This window comes from Eupeodes corollae, chromosome 3 (assembly GCF_945859685.1).
Source record: "Eupeodes corollae chromosome 3, idEupCoro1.1, whole genome shotgun sequence".
Classification (NCBI taxonomy): Eukaryota; Metazoa; Arthropoda; class Insecta; order Diptera; family Syrphidae; genus Eupeodes; species Eupeodes corollae.
Window position 1 is genome coordinate 60,369,774 of NC_079149.1, and position 16,631 is coordinate 60,386,404.

Below are 16,631 nucleotides of genomic sequence, written 5' to 3' on the forward strand. Positions count from 1 at the left end.
ACGAGTAAGCTCACTTTTATACAGATGTATCAAAAACAAAAGAAGAGGCTCGTGGAGGTGTGTTCTGAAATTAAGTCTTCCATTCCTCCTGCCCAATCATTGTAGCGTGTTCCAGGCGGACTTTTTTGTGAAAAAAAAGCCTTGTCCTGGCTTAAAGAAAACGTGATATCAACATCTGGTATCCGTTTTTTCTCAGATAGTCAGGCCGCTATCAAATCTCTAGAATCTGTTTCTACAAACTATATAACAGCCCATTACTGTTGATCATCTCTAATTGATATATAGCTTACCATGTCATATGGATGAGATATGTACATATCTGATCTAGCTGAAAACGCAAGAACAACCTAGTTTTGCAAGGGCCTCAAATTGGTTTCATTGAGCTTCGAAGAAAGCCTCAAGATTCATGTGGTATCACAATGGGCTATTTAACTGGCCTAAGTGTGTCCTACTCCATCACGGACAACAACTTCAACCTAACTTTTATTATTGACGAATTATTTAGGAGCATTTTGATAATATTTTGTCTCTCAAGCCTAAGACAATTTTGTAAAATATATTAATTTCTCAATTATTGTATTCTATATTTCTGTATAATACAAATTATTTGTTCTTGTTATCCCTACTGTACTCTGCTACACGGTAGAGATCCCAAACATAATAATGAAGTTGATGAGCGTGCGATCAACAGATTCGTTTCGTTACCCAAGTTGAGTTGAGATGCTTCTTCCAGCCAGCGACAGCTACCAGTCGAGCACCCATTCCTATTCCTATACTTAGAATAAGAAGATCCACTTTGATTTTATTTAAATCAGTTGACGAAGTGTAGGGATAGCGTTCGCACATCGCTTTCTTTTCTAAGCGATCGATCCTCTTGTAAGTGAAATTATCTGGTGCGTTTTGTTCTTCATCATATTAGCATAAAGTGTCTTATCTCTGAGTGCTAAGGAAACGCGGTCTCTTCGGGGTTATTTAAAGATTAAATTTTTCGATTTTTTTTGTTTAAATTATTAATTTTTGTTTTTTTTTCGTATTTCTTATTCATTATTTTGTTTTACTTTATCTCTGATGGTGTAACCTTAAGACGACCAAACGTATTTTTATTTAAATACAACTAAAAAAACAACAACAAAGAATGTTATAGAAAGAACGTCGTGTGTGTTATCCCTTAAATATTAAAATTTGTGATTTTTTTGCTCTTCAATTTAATAACTTAATATTCTTTTAAGAAAATTTTAATAAATAAATTTAAATATATATAATTCTAGTGTCCATTTCGGTAGCCATTGATGAACACGCGGTGCTTAAATTGAGTGAACAAAATGACTAGTTTTTGTAATTTTGCACAATTTTTGTGCATGACGGTGATTGTGATAGGAGTTTTTGATACGGCCAACACTCAATACCAACATTTTTTGGATAGTTCGAACTTCAATGAGCTCTATAGGCATACTGATGAGCCTATGATACAAGTTCTAAAACTTGGAGATAGTGAATCTGCGTTTATGCAAACGGAGATTCCGATTCACTTTTACAGTGAAAAATACGATCATATTTACGTAAGTTATAAAAGTTATAAAAATGGTATCATTTTCTTACTTGTAATAATAAAAAATGGTTAGCAATTCGAAATCATACTGCGGAAAATTTCAGAAAAAGGCAAGTCGGCCTTATATGACTTATTAGAATTTCATCATTATGAAATTGTATTTCTATAATTTTTCACCAGAATTTTACTGTTATTTTAAAAATAAAACTAAAAATGTGGTTCGAATTTTAAAACAAGAACACCCTATGCAGCTAAAATCCAGGGTTCATTCTTCTTTCCATAATAACAAAGGACTATGAGATGGGTACTGGGAAAAGATTTATCTATTGGGAGCACGTTGTTTATTTGTGTCACTCAGGAGTAATGACAATGACTCATACATATGTACGTATAAGCGGGACTTTACGTTAACATTTGCATAATAATCAATGGTTTTCTATCTCAAAACAAATATTATTCGAATTTATTGAAAAAATGATATACTCGTACATATTTACATAACATATGCATGTTAACTGTGATCTATCAATTCTTATAAATAGTAGTTGTATTACAAAGTGTCATTTAAAAATATTGGTCCTAAAGCTTTTAAGCAAACTTTATAATAAAACTAATGACAAAAATTATGTTAAGACCTTAGAGGTAACTCGAAGAAAAGTGTTTCTTACCTATTTCCGGTTGATAAAACCGAATTCATCTTTTCCAAGGAAGAGCTTCTGAGATTTTCTTAACGGAAATACATATTCAGATTTTCAAAAAATGACTTTTGCACTTTTATTTTGATCATTAAACTGTCGATATGGAAGTTCTATATAAGTGAGAAGAATTACTAATGTTACGCATTTATTTGATTCTTATCTTCTTCAAATATCAACTCTTTATTTATTGCGGGGAACTTAGTTGTGAACAAAAATCAAGACAAAAAGACTTGAACTTTGAAAATAAGTTTTGTATAGGGGATGTCCCGATTACAAATAGTTAAAGCTTGGAAACGACAAAGGCGATAAGTGGCAGAGTTATAAAAAATGCAAGCTTTGCATTTTCCTCCATTAATGTTATCCGGTTTAATCATTTTTGATGAGAAGTTTCAAATAATGGTTGCCATGATAAATTGTTCAAGAGATTCCAAAAATATCTGAAAATCGAAGAGAAAAATCGTCTTTTTTCGATTAATATTCGAATTTTATTTTATTTTTATTTAAAAACAACAAAATATGTTTCATTGTACTTTTGGAATCTAATTTTAATAAAAATGTTCAAAAATGCTGAAACGAAAATCAAGACATTTAAAAAAAAGTAACCCACTATCTATCCTATTAATTTTAGTTATTTATTAAAAATCGTGTTGTATGAAAATAATAAACTTTCTATTAATAACTTTCTTTACAATTTGTTTGTTTGATATTGAATGTAAAGAATAAGATAAGTTTGAAGTTCATCCAAAATTATTAACTTCCAATAGGAAGTTATTGTAATGGGTCCGTTTTGTCAAATTGAACATTTTGACATATCTCTACGTTTCAAGGTCCCTAGAGTCGAAAAAAATATTGACTTAAATTAATTTTGTTATACAGATAATAAGGCAGAAAGGGCTCTCAAGAAAAATGCGTGGGCGGTTTTTTACCATAGTAGTTTAAAAAAAGGTGAAAACTCCCTAAAACAATTTTGTGCAACGAAAATTTTAAGTAAAATTTTAAGAAAAATCGAATTAATGATTTTTTATATTAAAAAATAAAAATCTAAACAAAACATTACTCAAAGTTTGTAAAAATAAATTTTCGACTCAAATATCTTATCAAAAATTTAAGATTATGGCTTCCAATTAATTTTAACATATAGAAAATATTGTTTTCAACATTCCGAAAAATGTTGAGAAAAATCGAATTGATAGTTTCTTGACAAAAAATAAAAACCTTAACAAAAATTATTAAAAGTTGGTAAAAATTAACTTTCGACTCAAATATCTTTTCAAAGCTTTGAGATTATGGCTTGCAGCTAATTTTAACTTACAAGAAATATTGTTTTCAACCTTGGGAAAAATGTTGAGCAAAAAATAAAAACCTAAACAAAAAAATTAATAAAAGTTGGTAAAAATTGATTTTCGACTTAAATATCTTTTCAAAACTTTAATTGGCTTTAAACTACTTTTATCTTTTAAAAAATATTGTTGTCAACACTCAATAAAATTTTCAGTTCCAGTTTCAGTTTTTTTACAAGAAATAAAAACCCAGCAAAAAAACAATACTAAAATTTGGGAAAAATTTACTTTCGACTTAAATAGCTTTACAAAAATTAAAAATATTGTCTTCAAACTCTTTTTATTTTACAGAAAATATTGTTTTCGATATTCAGCAGTTTTTTTTTTATAAAAATTCAACAGTCCGTTTTTTCATACAAAATAAAAGCGACAAAAAATAGTACGCCAATATGGTAAATTCGGTTCTTGGTATTTCTCAAATTAATTTCATTCATCCAATTTGTAAAAATTTAAGAAATGCTATTGTAATTGGTTACAATTTTTTTCAACTAAAAATCTATTTACCAAAATCGGATTTTCAAACTAAACTATTTCTTTATATGAAAAATATTGTTGGTAATTTAAAAATTTATTAGAATAATTCAACTCACAACTTTTTTAACCCAACGCGAAAACCTACAAACTTTTAAGCAAGACAAATAAACAGACGGAATTGGATGTTATCAGACTGGGATGCGACCAGTCTCTTTTTTTTTTCTTAAGATCAAGGGTCAAAAATACTGTCTTATATATATTAACCATAAATATACAATACCAAAACCGTCCTTCTTCGTAAAATAAAACAAATTATCTTCAATCTTTAAATTTTCTATTTGAACAATATTTTTTTTAGTTATATTTATAATATGTAAAATAAGCTGCAATTTATTTAATTCGATTACTTAATTTATTCGTGAGATTTTCAAGACCAACCGATATTTTTATTGAAAGTCTTTTGAAAGTTGCTTAATCTTCAATTTTGAATGAAATTCCTGGAATGACAATAACGCAACCCAACTTCTTCTAAATTTTTAAATTCGAAATATTCGACGTCTATGCAAATACAAAACGGACCAATGAAATTTAAATTTCTAAACCTACTAAAACAACCTTTATATTTAATACTTTAACTATTAAACATGAACTATACAAATGTAATCAAAACTCACAAGTTGAAATACCTTCAATATTTCAAGGGTTCAAAGATTAAAATCATTATAAAGTAACGAATTTGATTGAAAGAAAGTCAAAATTAAAAACGAAAGCATTTTTTTTGTAGATAACAAGCTTCGAAAGGTCAGGAATGTTATCAAAGGTTTTTGTAATTTTTTGCAACAAAATAAATAAGTTTTTTTTTGAATTGTATGTGCACTTCAGAATTATAATTTTTATGAAGATAACATTTTTTTAAAAAGATATTAAGAATTTTTACTTTCTTCAATTAATGATAAACTAGTAAATCACGTTGTCCGTACTGATAAGAAGAAGGCACGGTCGCCGTAAGTTCCAAATTGTTGAGACAGTTGTTTTAAATTGATCGTACAGGAAAAAATCCGTCTGTATCAAATGTGAAAGTTTTAGTTTTTTTCTTATCAGTGGTCTACATGATTCACGGACTTTAAACGTTCATGAAATAAACTTTACGGTGGATTGATTACGTTACCAAGCTATGATTAATAATTTTTACTTTTGTCAAATTGAAAATTTTAACATTTCCGACGTTTCTAGGTCCATTTAACCTAAATCAAAATTTTAGAGAGATGTCAGGATACCATTTTTAATAGTCGCTCGCCCATATCTTAAGAACCAGACTTATCGACTTTAAATTAATTTTGTTTTAAAGATAATAATAACGAACGAAGCAGAAAGGACTTTCAAAAAAGTGGGTGATTTTTGTTTACAATAGCAATTTAGATTTTGGTTGACCCCAAATATCTCACGAGCTAATAACGCTTGCGACTTTAATTGAGTGTTATATTATAAAATATGACGTGATATCAAATTAGTAAAATCTTACGAAAAATTCAATGGACAGTTTTTTTTTTATAACTCAAAAAACTTAAACAATTATTTGTCACCTCGAATGTATTATGAACAAAAATGATTTCACCTCCAGAATTATTTTTCTACAGCGTTTTTGACATCGGGTGCGATTTTGAGAAAAATCGAATTGACACTTTTCTTATAAAAAATAAAAAAAAAAAAAATAGAAAAAAGTTGGTAAATTTGTTTTTTTTTTCATTAAAATATCTTGCTAACAATTAAACATATTGCCTTCAAAATAATAGTATTTCATGAAAATTATTGTTACTTATTTTGTCATATGCAGAATATCGTTGCTAACTTCGAGTTAATTTTTTAGAAAGATTCAACTCACAACATTTTTTACAAAGCATAAAAACCTACAAAAACAAAACAAAAACTGATAAGAAAAGTTTCGGCTCAAGTATTAGGGGAACAAAAAAAATATTGACTTTGATTAGGCATTGTTTGACACAAAATATTTGTCTTTAAGTTTTGTTAAATTTTTAGACTAACCGACAAATCGCCTTCCAGAATCTTTTTTTACATATCAAAATAAAACTTCTTACTGGAAAGTTCTGTATTGAAATAAGAAACAGTGGTGTTAAAAGGTTGATAATGGTATTCATATAAGTCATTCTTAATTTTTCACTTACGAGTATGTGTTTTTAGGTGGAACTGTTTTTGATGTGACTAACTATCACACTGGTCGCCAAGGTTTTCTTCCTGTCAATAAAATTGCACATTTTTAATAAATTTGTATGGCCTTAATGCAAATCTAAATTCGAAATGATTGTTTCGAATTTATGAAATAGTTTATTTTTTCAATATAATACGTGATGGTTTTCCAAATCCTTAATCCCTTTCTGCAATATTCAATCTTAAATATTAAAACGGTTTTCAACACGAGATGGTAAAATTGTTTAAAAGTAAGTTTTGGTCTCGTACCAAATATATTGCCTGAAAAATTCTATTGTATCAAGTTTTTGAAATAAATTAAATACAAATGTTAAAAACGGGTATTTTTAAAGCTTAAACAAATGCTTAAAATTAAACTTTGGATTTAAATTTAGTCCGAAACGTATTTTTCGAAAATATGAAAGCATTAAATTCAAGGTAGAGTCAAATACTGACTCACAACTATAGGGGATTTCCAGAAGCGAAGTAAGATTTGTACTTTGCAAAATCATTACACAACTCATTATTAAGAGATATTTTAAGTTTTAAATAAGTCCTTAAAAAACCCGTTTTGGGTTGTTTTTAGCAATTTTGAAGGGGCATATTTCAAAAACCAGAAGTAATAGAAAAATTTAGATTTGAGATTGGAATTTAGAATTAAAAAAGTATGGTTTTGTTTATGGGACAGAAAAAACGTAAATTTTGTCGAACAGTTAATAACGCTGCCTGCTCCAAACGACTACTTCTTATAACTATTTCAGATGTTTTAAATTTCAAAAAACCCTTTCGTCTCCCTTTTTCGAATTAGCCTTCTTTTCTGTTCCATAAACACTCTTGGTTTCGAATTAAGATTAAATATTTCTGCGTAATTAAAATTGATAAACTAAATGCATAACTCATGTCGAAAGAGGAATCCAAATAAAAGGAATGCTTTGATGCAACGTAGCGTAGGGCTTAAGCATATAGATAGTAGCATATTGACGGATAATATTAACGATTAACATCGTGTTATGATGCCACATGCAGCGTGTGAAACCTCACAGCTGCAAGAGATGAGCTTAGCATTAAGTATTTGAACTATTATGTGCAAGTACATGATACAATAACAACAACAACTGATGATAGATATGCGATGGCCCATTTATAGTTCCAAATAAGGGAACGAGTGGTACAGGGTACATCACATGACGTCCGTCGTTGTCGTCGGGTGTTGTTTTGTTATATATTTATTGACAATTTTGATAGCATATTATAATTATGGCTGACTCTGTTTATATGTTTGAGGGTGATAGAGTATCGAAACGAATTTATCGGAAAACTTCAAAGATGGGAATTTATGTGGAAAGGAGGAGGGGAAAACAAATACACTTAAGTTGATTACTATGAGATTTTCAAATGTACAAGTATTTTAAATGGGTTATTTTTTTTCCAAAGGGAAAACTAGGATCATAAAATATTGTATGTCAATCCTATTTCAATTTCTCAAGACCTTGTTGAATGCTTGAATACTTGGATCATATATAAGCTTAAATCATTTCCGGATAGATGGCATAACATTGTCTTTCACTTTCGCTAAGGCAACCGATTACACGATTTGGAAATTTGGTCCACAAATCGATTGTTATATGAGGTGTGAGGCAATGTGCTGCATTCTACATGAACAATAGGGCGGTAAAATTCATAGGCATTAAGGCAATTCAATTTTCTTATATCTGCCTAGCCAGCTGCTAAGAAATTGTTTTCAAATTAAGGCAGCTTGATTGGAATTAAGTCTACTTATGTCAAAATATCAACTGATCAAGTCTTTGCATCCAGCAGACATTGATATGTAAACAGAATTCAAAATGTATTCTCATTCCTTCCTTGAGAAATCGAAACATTCAAATTAAATTTTCAGATTTCTGACAGAAAAAGTGAGAAATTTATGTTGGGAATTTTGTTTATATTTCTGACAATGTTCTAGTCTATAAAGCTCGGCTTATTTATTACTAAATCTCAATTGAATTCCAACTCATTCCTTCATCAAGTTTTCAAGCTTTAGTTAGAACTTCTATTTAGATCTCAGTTTAAAATAGAAATTCGATTTATTAGACCCTCAAATTGGGGTGTCTAGGATATGAAAACTCGGTTTCGCAATTTTTGTTTACTTCTACAAAAGACCTACTTTTTAGATTAGTTCCAATTTTGGATTAAATTTCAATGTGCAACAATTAAATATTTTTAGAAAATACTTTACCATGGGCGGTTTGCAAAAAGTCATAAAGAGGGGCGGCATAATGTACAATATTGTGGACGCTGACAGTTTTAAGTGGAAAATTTAAATAATCATTTAAACCCATTAAACTTTTTACTTTTCGTGCGCTTTTTAAGTTGTACATATTTATTACCTATGTACATCAAACATATTAGCGTTTATAATTACCACAAATATTGAGCTCTTCACAAATATACATAAGAGCTATTAACATTATAACATCAAAGCATGACCATACAAGTTTAAGTAAATCTGTTTATAGAAGACAAGACACCCGTTTTGACATTATGTGCATCTGAATATTTAAAAATACTAAACTTTAGGAAATATTGTTGCAATAATCTTTTGGCTGAATCTACTGAACACACGATTTCTCGAACATTAATTAAAATTAATTTCTTTTGATTCGAGTAAGGTTTTCAGTGCAACACGGATATACGTATGTATTTGTGTATGATGCATGTCCATTTATACCTTATGGTCACAGCAACACTACGAAATTGATTCCCTCAGATATTATCTCGGTAGACACTGACTACTGCACTCCTACTTTGAACCTTAGTAAGGGTTTTAAGGTTATTTTCCCATCGAGAGAAGATTGGGAGGATGACATCGTGTCGATAGGTTTCGACACAACCATCTTTACTGACGGCTCAAAGATGGCAGCTGTCAAAGCCATTAACTCGGCCATATCCTCATCTAAATTGGTCCAGCAATGTCGCGATGAGCTTGCGAGCCTGAATATTAACCTCGGTGTCACCCTTATCTGGGTTCCGGGCCATAGTGGTATCGTGGGAAATGAACGGGCTGACGAGCTAGCCAGGCAAGGATCGGCCCTTCATAGCTCACTTGCGGAAATGGTTAACATTCCTCTTGGTGCTATGAAGGTTAAAATCTTTTCTATCTACCAAACTGAATTAAACCGAAGGTGGAGCAATTTACCCAACTGCATTATATCTAGGAAGATATGGCCCACCTATAACAAAACATGTACAAACGATCTTCTATGCAGGCCAAGGCAAGACATAGCCAGGATTGTTGCGGTTTGTACCGGACATTAGCCTATAGGAGTTTATGCAGAGAAGTTGGGTATCTCTTACAACACCTTTTGCCGTAGCTGTAGTGACCGAAAAGAAAATGAAACCATAATCCATTTCCTCTGCAAATGTCCTGCTTTGGCAAACACCAGAACGAAATGCTTTGGAAAAGCATTCTTTCAAGAACTCGATGAGCTATCTGAGACAAAGATTAGAGACCTAATCTTTTTTCTCAATATGACAAAATGGCTCTAACATAATCGCTATGAAGCTTCTCTATCAATTTATCCGTTTCAATCAAAGGTCAAACGAGTTTTTGGTATCAAAACGGCGCACTACAGCGCTAATTGGATCTCAGGCTAGGTTGCCTTGAGATCGCCTTTTCCACCTACCTACCATGTCCATTTATCAAAAAAGAATAATTATAAATATCCAAAAATGAAAGCACAATTTTTATTTCGAAAAAATTGAGAATATCAAAAACAATTCCTAAAATGTCTGCTCCACAAAAATTGACAGATTTATCAAATTTTGTTTTTAAAATATCAGAATGTTGAGTCAGAACTATCTGCAAAAATATCAAAAAAACACTTTAGAACTCAGTTCCATTCCGTTACATAGATAAACCGAGAATTACTAAATCGAGTTTTTATTTGATTATAGTGCTTATGGCCAAATATAAAACAAACCTTATTATGAACTTATAACTTGTGTAAGGAGTTCATACTTACTACACGATCAACTGAAGGTAAAAGATAGTAAATTAAAATTTAAGCTTTAAAATTAATAACATCTGAAAAATTACTAACTGCATTAATCTAATTTTGTGTTTAAAGAATGCAGTTGACTGCAAACGAAGATGTAAATGCCATGCCAAAATAACCTACATATGATTTGAAAAAAAAAATAGATATCTTAGCCCGTATAATTTTGTATATTAGCCTTAAAATCTTTAAATATAATACAAAATACACTTTTGAATTCGGTATGCCATTATAGTCTTAGCCTACACGAAATATTCACGTAGTTCCAAAATATTCGACCGGATGTTAAGTAAATGAACTCTGACTTTTAAATATTTTATTTTCATTATCACTATGGCCATGTATTAGCGAATTTTAAATTATTTTTAGCTTAATCAAGTACATCAAACATATGCTTAATCACTAACCGGGGCCCTGGATGATAACGCTCGTAAAGTCAAAATACAAAGTATTGTCTAAAAAGTTGTACATTTCACTCTTAAAAATAAGTTAATATGATTAATATTTGGTCTAAATTTCCCTGTTAATATTTTAATATTCCATAAGAAACATTAAAAACAAACTGAGATTATTGATCCTTTTGTTTTAATCAAATAACGACAAATGGTGAAATGAAACCAAGTACATGCTCGTAAGTATTTAATGAAAAATAGTGCTCATAAAAGAGTTTGACATAAGAATTACTTATCAAAAAGCAATGTGTTTGGATTCAAAGAATACTTTTTTCATTAAATGAAAAACTTTTTTATGAAACTTTTATAAATATTAATGCTTTTTATAAGAAAAGAGGCTGGGATGCGACTCACGCCGATAACTTCCAATCCGTGCCCGTTTTTCGATCTGTCTAAAAGATCAATAAAATATTAAGAACAACAATTTGTGTGCGATAAAAAATTTGAAGTCAATATTTATTTATAATTCGTTGAATACTAACGTTAACAATTGTTAATATATAATTAAAATCTAAAAACTTAAACTAGACTATTGAAAAATATTAATTTGCAATTTATACTTTTTATATTATCATTTGGTGAATAAATACAAAAGTGAAACTTATTATAGATTTCAATTAATTGATTTAAGGGGCTATGTACACTATTGTTGATCTGCTAAAATTAGTATTTATGGTTTCTGGAGTCTTATACTTGAACGGCTAAAACTAAAGTTTAAAATACCAAGAACTGATGGTGATGAAATTTATCCGTTTATTATTCCAACAATAAAACAAAACTGCAAGTATATCCCATGATTTATCGAAGAAGGAATATTTATGAGAGAAAGTCTTTGTGAATAAGGTGGTAATGTATGAATATCATCAAACCACGGAAGGGATCGTTGACAACAAATCAATAATCTTTTCTGAATGGCTTCGAGTCTTGTGACGTGTAAGGTGACCATACTGTACAAGCATATTCCAGGACTGGTCTCACAAATGAAACAAAAAGTAATATATAAACATATGGAACACGGAAATCACGGAATTCACGGCCAAATCTCTTAATAAAACCAAGAATTCATTAAATCTTAGGTAGAAATGGCGATCTCAAGGCAACCTAGCCTGAGATCCAATTAGCACTGTAGTTCGCCGTTTTGATATCATTAAATCTTAGTTTAGAACCTAGGGCAACACCCAAGCCAGAAAATACATATACTCTACTTAAAGAACAAAAATCAAACATGTAACAAAAAACGATTGGAACTTTTTTGCGTGTAAAACTCATGTTTTTACATTTGTCACTTAAAGCAAGACGATTATTATTGCACCATTCCCTAAATAATATTAAGTCTTCTTGCAAGAAAAGACCGTCAGATGTAGAGTTATTTTTTTTAATTTGAATGTCATCAGCATATATTAGGACAGACAAATTTTGTATGATCGAAGCCAAGTCATTTATAAATAAAATGCACGACTGGGTCGCACGAACTTGCTCCTGTATGCAAAGAGTCTGTTTAAAAAAGTACTTATATAAGATTTAAAAATATACCTGTAAAATAAGTTTGTCCTCAAAGATATCAATGCCATTTAATTTGTCAAAAAAAACCGCACGATCTTTGTATATGAAAACCATAGGACTCTCATGAGGAGAAACTTTTAGGGCGACCAAATGCCGAGCCGTTGGCGTGGTGTTTGTATCGAAAGTGGAGAAATTCAGCGGGAGCGAGAGAAAAATATTATTTGCATTCCCATAAGCAGCCAGCAGAATAAGGGAGATAATTAATTTTTCACCCAAAAAGTCAACACAATTTCCTCCATTTTATTTGAGTCTTTCCCCGTATAAGTTTTCACATAAAGAGCTTCCGTATGAAGGTTGATGAATTTGTTTTTGTTTTATTTATATCAATGCACTTCATATAACAAACAAAATGGCTTAATATTGTATATAATAAGGGGATGAAACAAACTTTTGCATGCTTAAGTCAGCTGTTTAGGATCTTTTACCGATATTTGTTTTATTTACATTCATTAGTCTGCTTTTACTTGGGTACGATCTTTGTATATGAAAAATGGTTTCCATTATCTATAAAGCTACAATGCGATTCATATAGATTCAACTTTTTCCTTAAAAGCTTTTTTCCTTTAGATAGCTAATAGCTTTATTGTAATTTCATATTAGAAGAACCAGGATGGAAAATAAATAAGATAAGAAGGAGGCAGACCATGAATGTTTAAATTGCAAGGCGATCGCCTATTGGTTGTGTAGTTAGGTAGCAGGTAGATGTCTAAGACGCCAATAGAGTAGTTCACTTGGCGTGCTTAGCTTTATGCAGATAGATAGATAAGGACATGTTTGTGATGATAATGAAGGAATGTTATTGGTGCCTAGAAGGTACATACTACATTCCTTCTTAAGTTTTCAGCGCAAACATGGAGTTATTACGTTCAGTCTATTTTTTTCACTAAAGTTTTAAGAAACAAACATACGAACAAGTACAAGAAATTGCTGTTCATGTGTTGTTTACAGTCAGGCTCTTGTGCGTTTTGGATTTTAGTTAAGAAGTGACACGTAAGCAGTAGTTGTAGAAGTTGTACGTAATACCTTTATAAATAGGTACAATGTGTATGCGTTGAAAAAGTGATTCTAATAGAAAATACATATACTCTCTCTGGCCAATTTCTTTAACTTGTAGGTACTAAGTATTTATTTTTTTTATATAGGCGAAGGCCAGTAAATCATGTGTGAAACAACCTTATTCGTAAAGAATAATATTTTAAAATCATTATATACAAAGTTACCAAGATAATACTTCTTGATAGACTCTTTAAAATAGATTGTTGATTAAATATATCATATAAATGTGTACCAAATGCACTAATTTGGATGAAAGCTAGGAATGTAATTACAATTTTGTCAAAATAATGCGCTCTTTCGGGCTCATGCACACTAAAAATAATTAAAAAAATTATATTTTAAGATTCAAAATTTTACCTGAAAAATAAGTTTGTCTTCAAAAATTTAAATGCCATTTTATAAATAAAAAAACCGTCGATTTTTCAAATTTTTATTTTGAAAATCGTTAGAGCGGTTTTTTTTAAATTAATTTTTTATATATACAATTTTCCAATTTTGTTCTAAAAATATTTTTGGAATGCAGTTGTTTAGTGATTGTAAATATACGTCTTACGTTTGAATTTCGTAAAAAATTGTAGACCCGTTTTTGAGGTATAGAGTTTTGAAAAATAAAAATTCAATATTTTTTAAAAAATCCAAACAATAAAAAATTGCATTTTTGTTAATCAAATATTGTTAAAGCAATATAGGAGCTTATTCAGAAAAAAAATTATTAAAATCAGTTCATAATTTGCTGAGAAAATTAAAAAACAAAATAACGGTTCTATGAGCGGTACCTTTCCTGAGCAATACAAAAATATGGTTTTCTTGTAAAAAGAAGCCAAGTTAAAAAATAAAATTTTAGAGAAAATTTAAAAAAAATCTATCGGTTTGTTTTTGAGAAAATTTGAATTTCCGGTTTTTGACCAAAAAAATTGTATGGGGGCCACTGTTAGTTTTGATCTTAAAAAAAAAATGAAAAAAACGCCTAACGCGAATCTGCTCAAAACCTTAACTTTCAAGTTTGAACTCAATCGACTCAATGGTTTAGGCTGTAGGAGCGTGGACAGACAGACAAAACCGACCGGACGGAATCGCGGGACCCACTTTTTTCGACTTGTCTACCATCGTAATATCATGTTTGATTAAAATCTCGAGTTCGAAATTTTGCACGAATGCAAAACTTGCCATATAGTTCCTATATGTCGCAAGTAAAAAAGAGGCTGGGATGCAACTCACACTGATAACTTTAAACCCCGTCTGTCGATTTGTCTTGCTTAAAAGTTTGTCTATATGTACTCGTATCAATTTTTACCAAATTTGTGTACTATTTTTTGTAGATTTTATTTTTTATGAAAAACGGACTGTTGGATTTTTACATAAAAATTAGGTACTGAATATCAAAAACAATATTTTCTGTGAAATAAAATAAGTTTGAAGCCAATATTTTTAATTTTTGAAAAGCTGTTTGAGTCGAAAGTAAATTTTTACCAAGTTTTAGTATTGTTTTTTTTTAGAGTTTTATTTTTTTGTAAAAAAAACTGTCAATTCGATTTTTTTCAAAGTTTTATTGAATGTTGAAAACAATATTTCTCATAAGATAAAATTAATTTGAAGCCATTATTTCAAATTTTTGAAAAGATATTTGAGTCAAAAAACAATTTTTACCAACTTCTGTTAATTTTTTTAGGTTTTTAATTTTTTGTACAAAAACTGTCAATTCGATTTTTTTCAAAATTGTACTGAATGTTAACAACAATATTTTTTGAAAGATAAAAATAGTTTAAAGCCAATATCTACAAAATTTTAAAAATATATTTGAGTCGAAAATCAATTTTTACCAACTTTTATTATTTTTTTTGTTTAGATTTTTATTAAAAAAAAAAATTATTAATTCGATTTTTCTCAAAATTTTATCAAATGTCAAAAACATTATTCTTTTTTTTAGTTTTCTTGATTTATAAAAAACCGGTTTAATGGTTTTAATATATTATATAAAATTTAATTCAAGTCTCTAGCGTTTTTCACCTTTTTTTCAAACTGCTATGGTAAAAAAAACACCCACGCAATTTTCTTGAGAGGCATGTCTGCATCTTTCTGCCTTTTTAGCTGTATAACAAAATTCATTTGAAATCGATATTTCTTCTGGTTCTTGAGCTATGGATTACGAAAAAACTTCGCGAACGTACGGTCGTACGGACCCATTACAATAACTTCCTATGGGAAGTTAATAAAACAAATAGAATAGAAGGACACCAGAATTCACAACAAATGAACTTGAACACTCATTACAAAATTTAACACTATAACGTCTATCTTGCATATACGAGGAGATCCAGTTCATGAATTGTCGTTAAGACCTTGCTGTGATAGTTTTAAAAGTAATGTTTTATGAGACAATTTGGTGGATGCCTTGCTGAAATCAGTAAAGATACAATCTACTTGTTCACTTTTTCAAAAACATCTCAACAAAAGGACTTAAAGTAAACAGATTATTAACAGTTGAACGCTTTCTAATAAAACATGATGATTATCACAGATAATTGAACTACAGTGAAAAGAAAGGACGCTACATACGATTGACTCAAATAGTTTAGGTATCACGGATAGTTTAGTAATAGGTCGGTAATTGATTTTTTCGTTTTTAGGACCTTTTTTGTGTACTGGTATTAAGACGTGTTGAAAAGATCACATAACTAGTGTGCTACGCAGCACATTTCTTTAAAATGGATGATGGTGCAACGTCGGGACCAGGACTAAAATATTCGTCAAGTTTTAGGATTCTTTTAAGGAATTGATAGAATTTAAGTGGGGGAAATTTATAACAGTTGTAGATGTGTTAGGAAAACTAATAGTATAAAATTCTACGAAAGCATCTTTGAATTAGTTTGCAAACATGTTCGCAACTATTCTCGGCTCATTACTCTTTGATGTCAAAAAGAATTCCGCCACCAACGGCGTTTGAATCGTCTGTGTTAATTCGATCACGTCTAAAGACTTGATAAGAGTAGTCAAAAAGCTCCGAGTCCGAGATAGTGTTGTTGAGCCATGTTTCCGGCGATATTATGATATCATGATTCTTTTGTTCCCATAATACTAAAGTCAAAAACCATTTCTTAACAGTTGTATCTTGTTTTTGTATGGTTTTGTGATTTTTTTTAAAGTTGTCCATTGATTTAATAATATTGAATTCAAAACCTTCACTAAATGTCATGAATCGAACATTCATGTTTCCCAATTTTGTGTACAACTTTTCGTAA

General features: G+C 30.0%; 1 protein-coding gene across 2 annotated transcripts in view; it reads left to right on the plus strand.

Annotated features, from left to right (window-relative positions):
- Positions 1 to 740: 740 nt before the first annotated feature.
- The window catches only part of LOC129949473 (nidogen), a 31,156-nt gene continuing 15,265 nt past the window's right edge, over positions 741 to 16,631 (plus strand). Inside the window, exons 1-2 of one of the 2 annotated variants that reach the window (XM_056060961.1) lie at positions 741 to 876; positions 1,269 to 1,559. In XM_056060961.1, the coding sequence (XP_055916936.1) occupies positions 1,323 to 1,559 (237 nt within the window). In that variant the 5' untranslated portion in view covers positions 741 to 876; positions 1,269 to 1,322. Of the gene's footprint in view, positions 894 to 1,268; positions 1,560 to 16,631 lie in introns of both variants that reach the window. The other variant, XM_056060962.1, reaches the window with a different exon arrangement.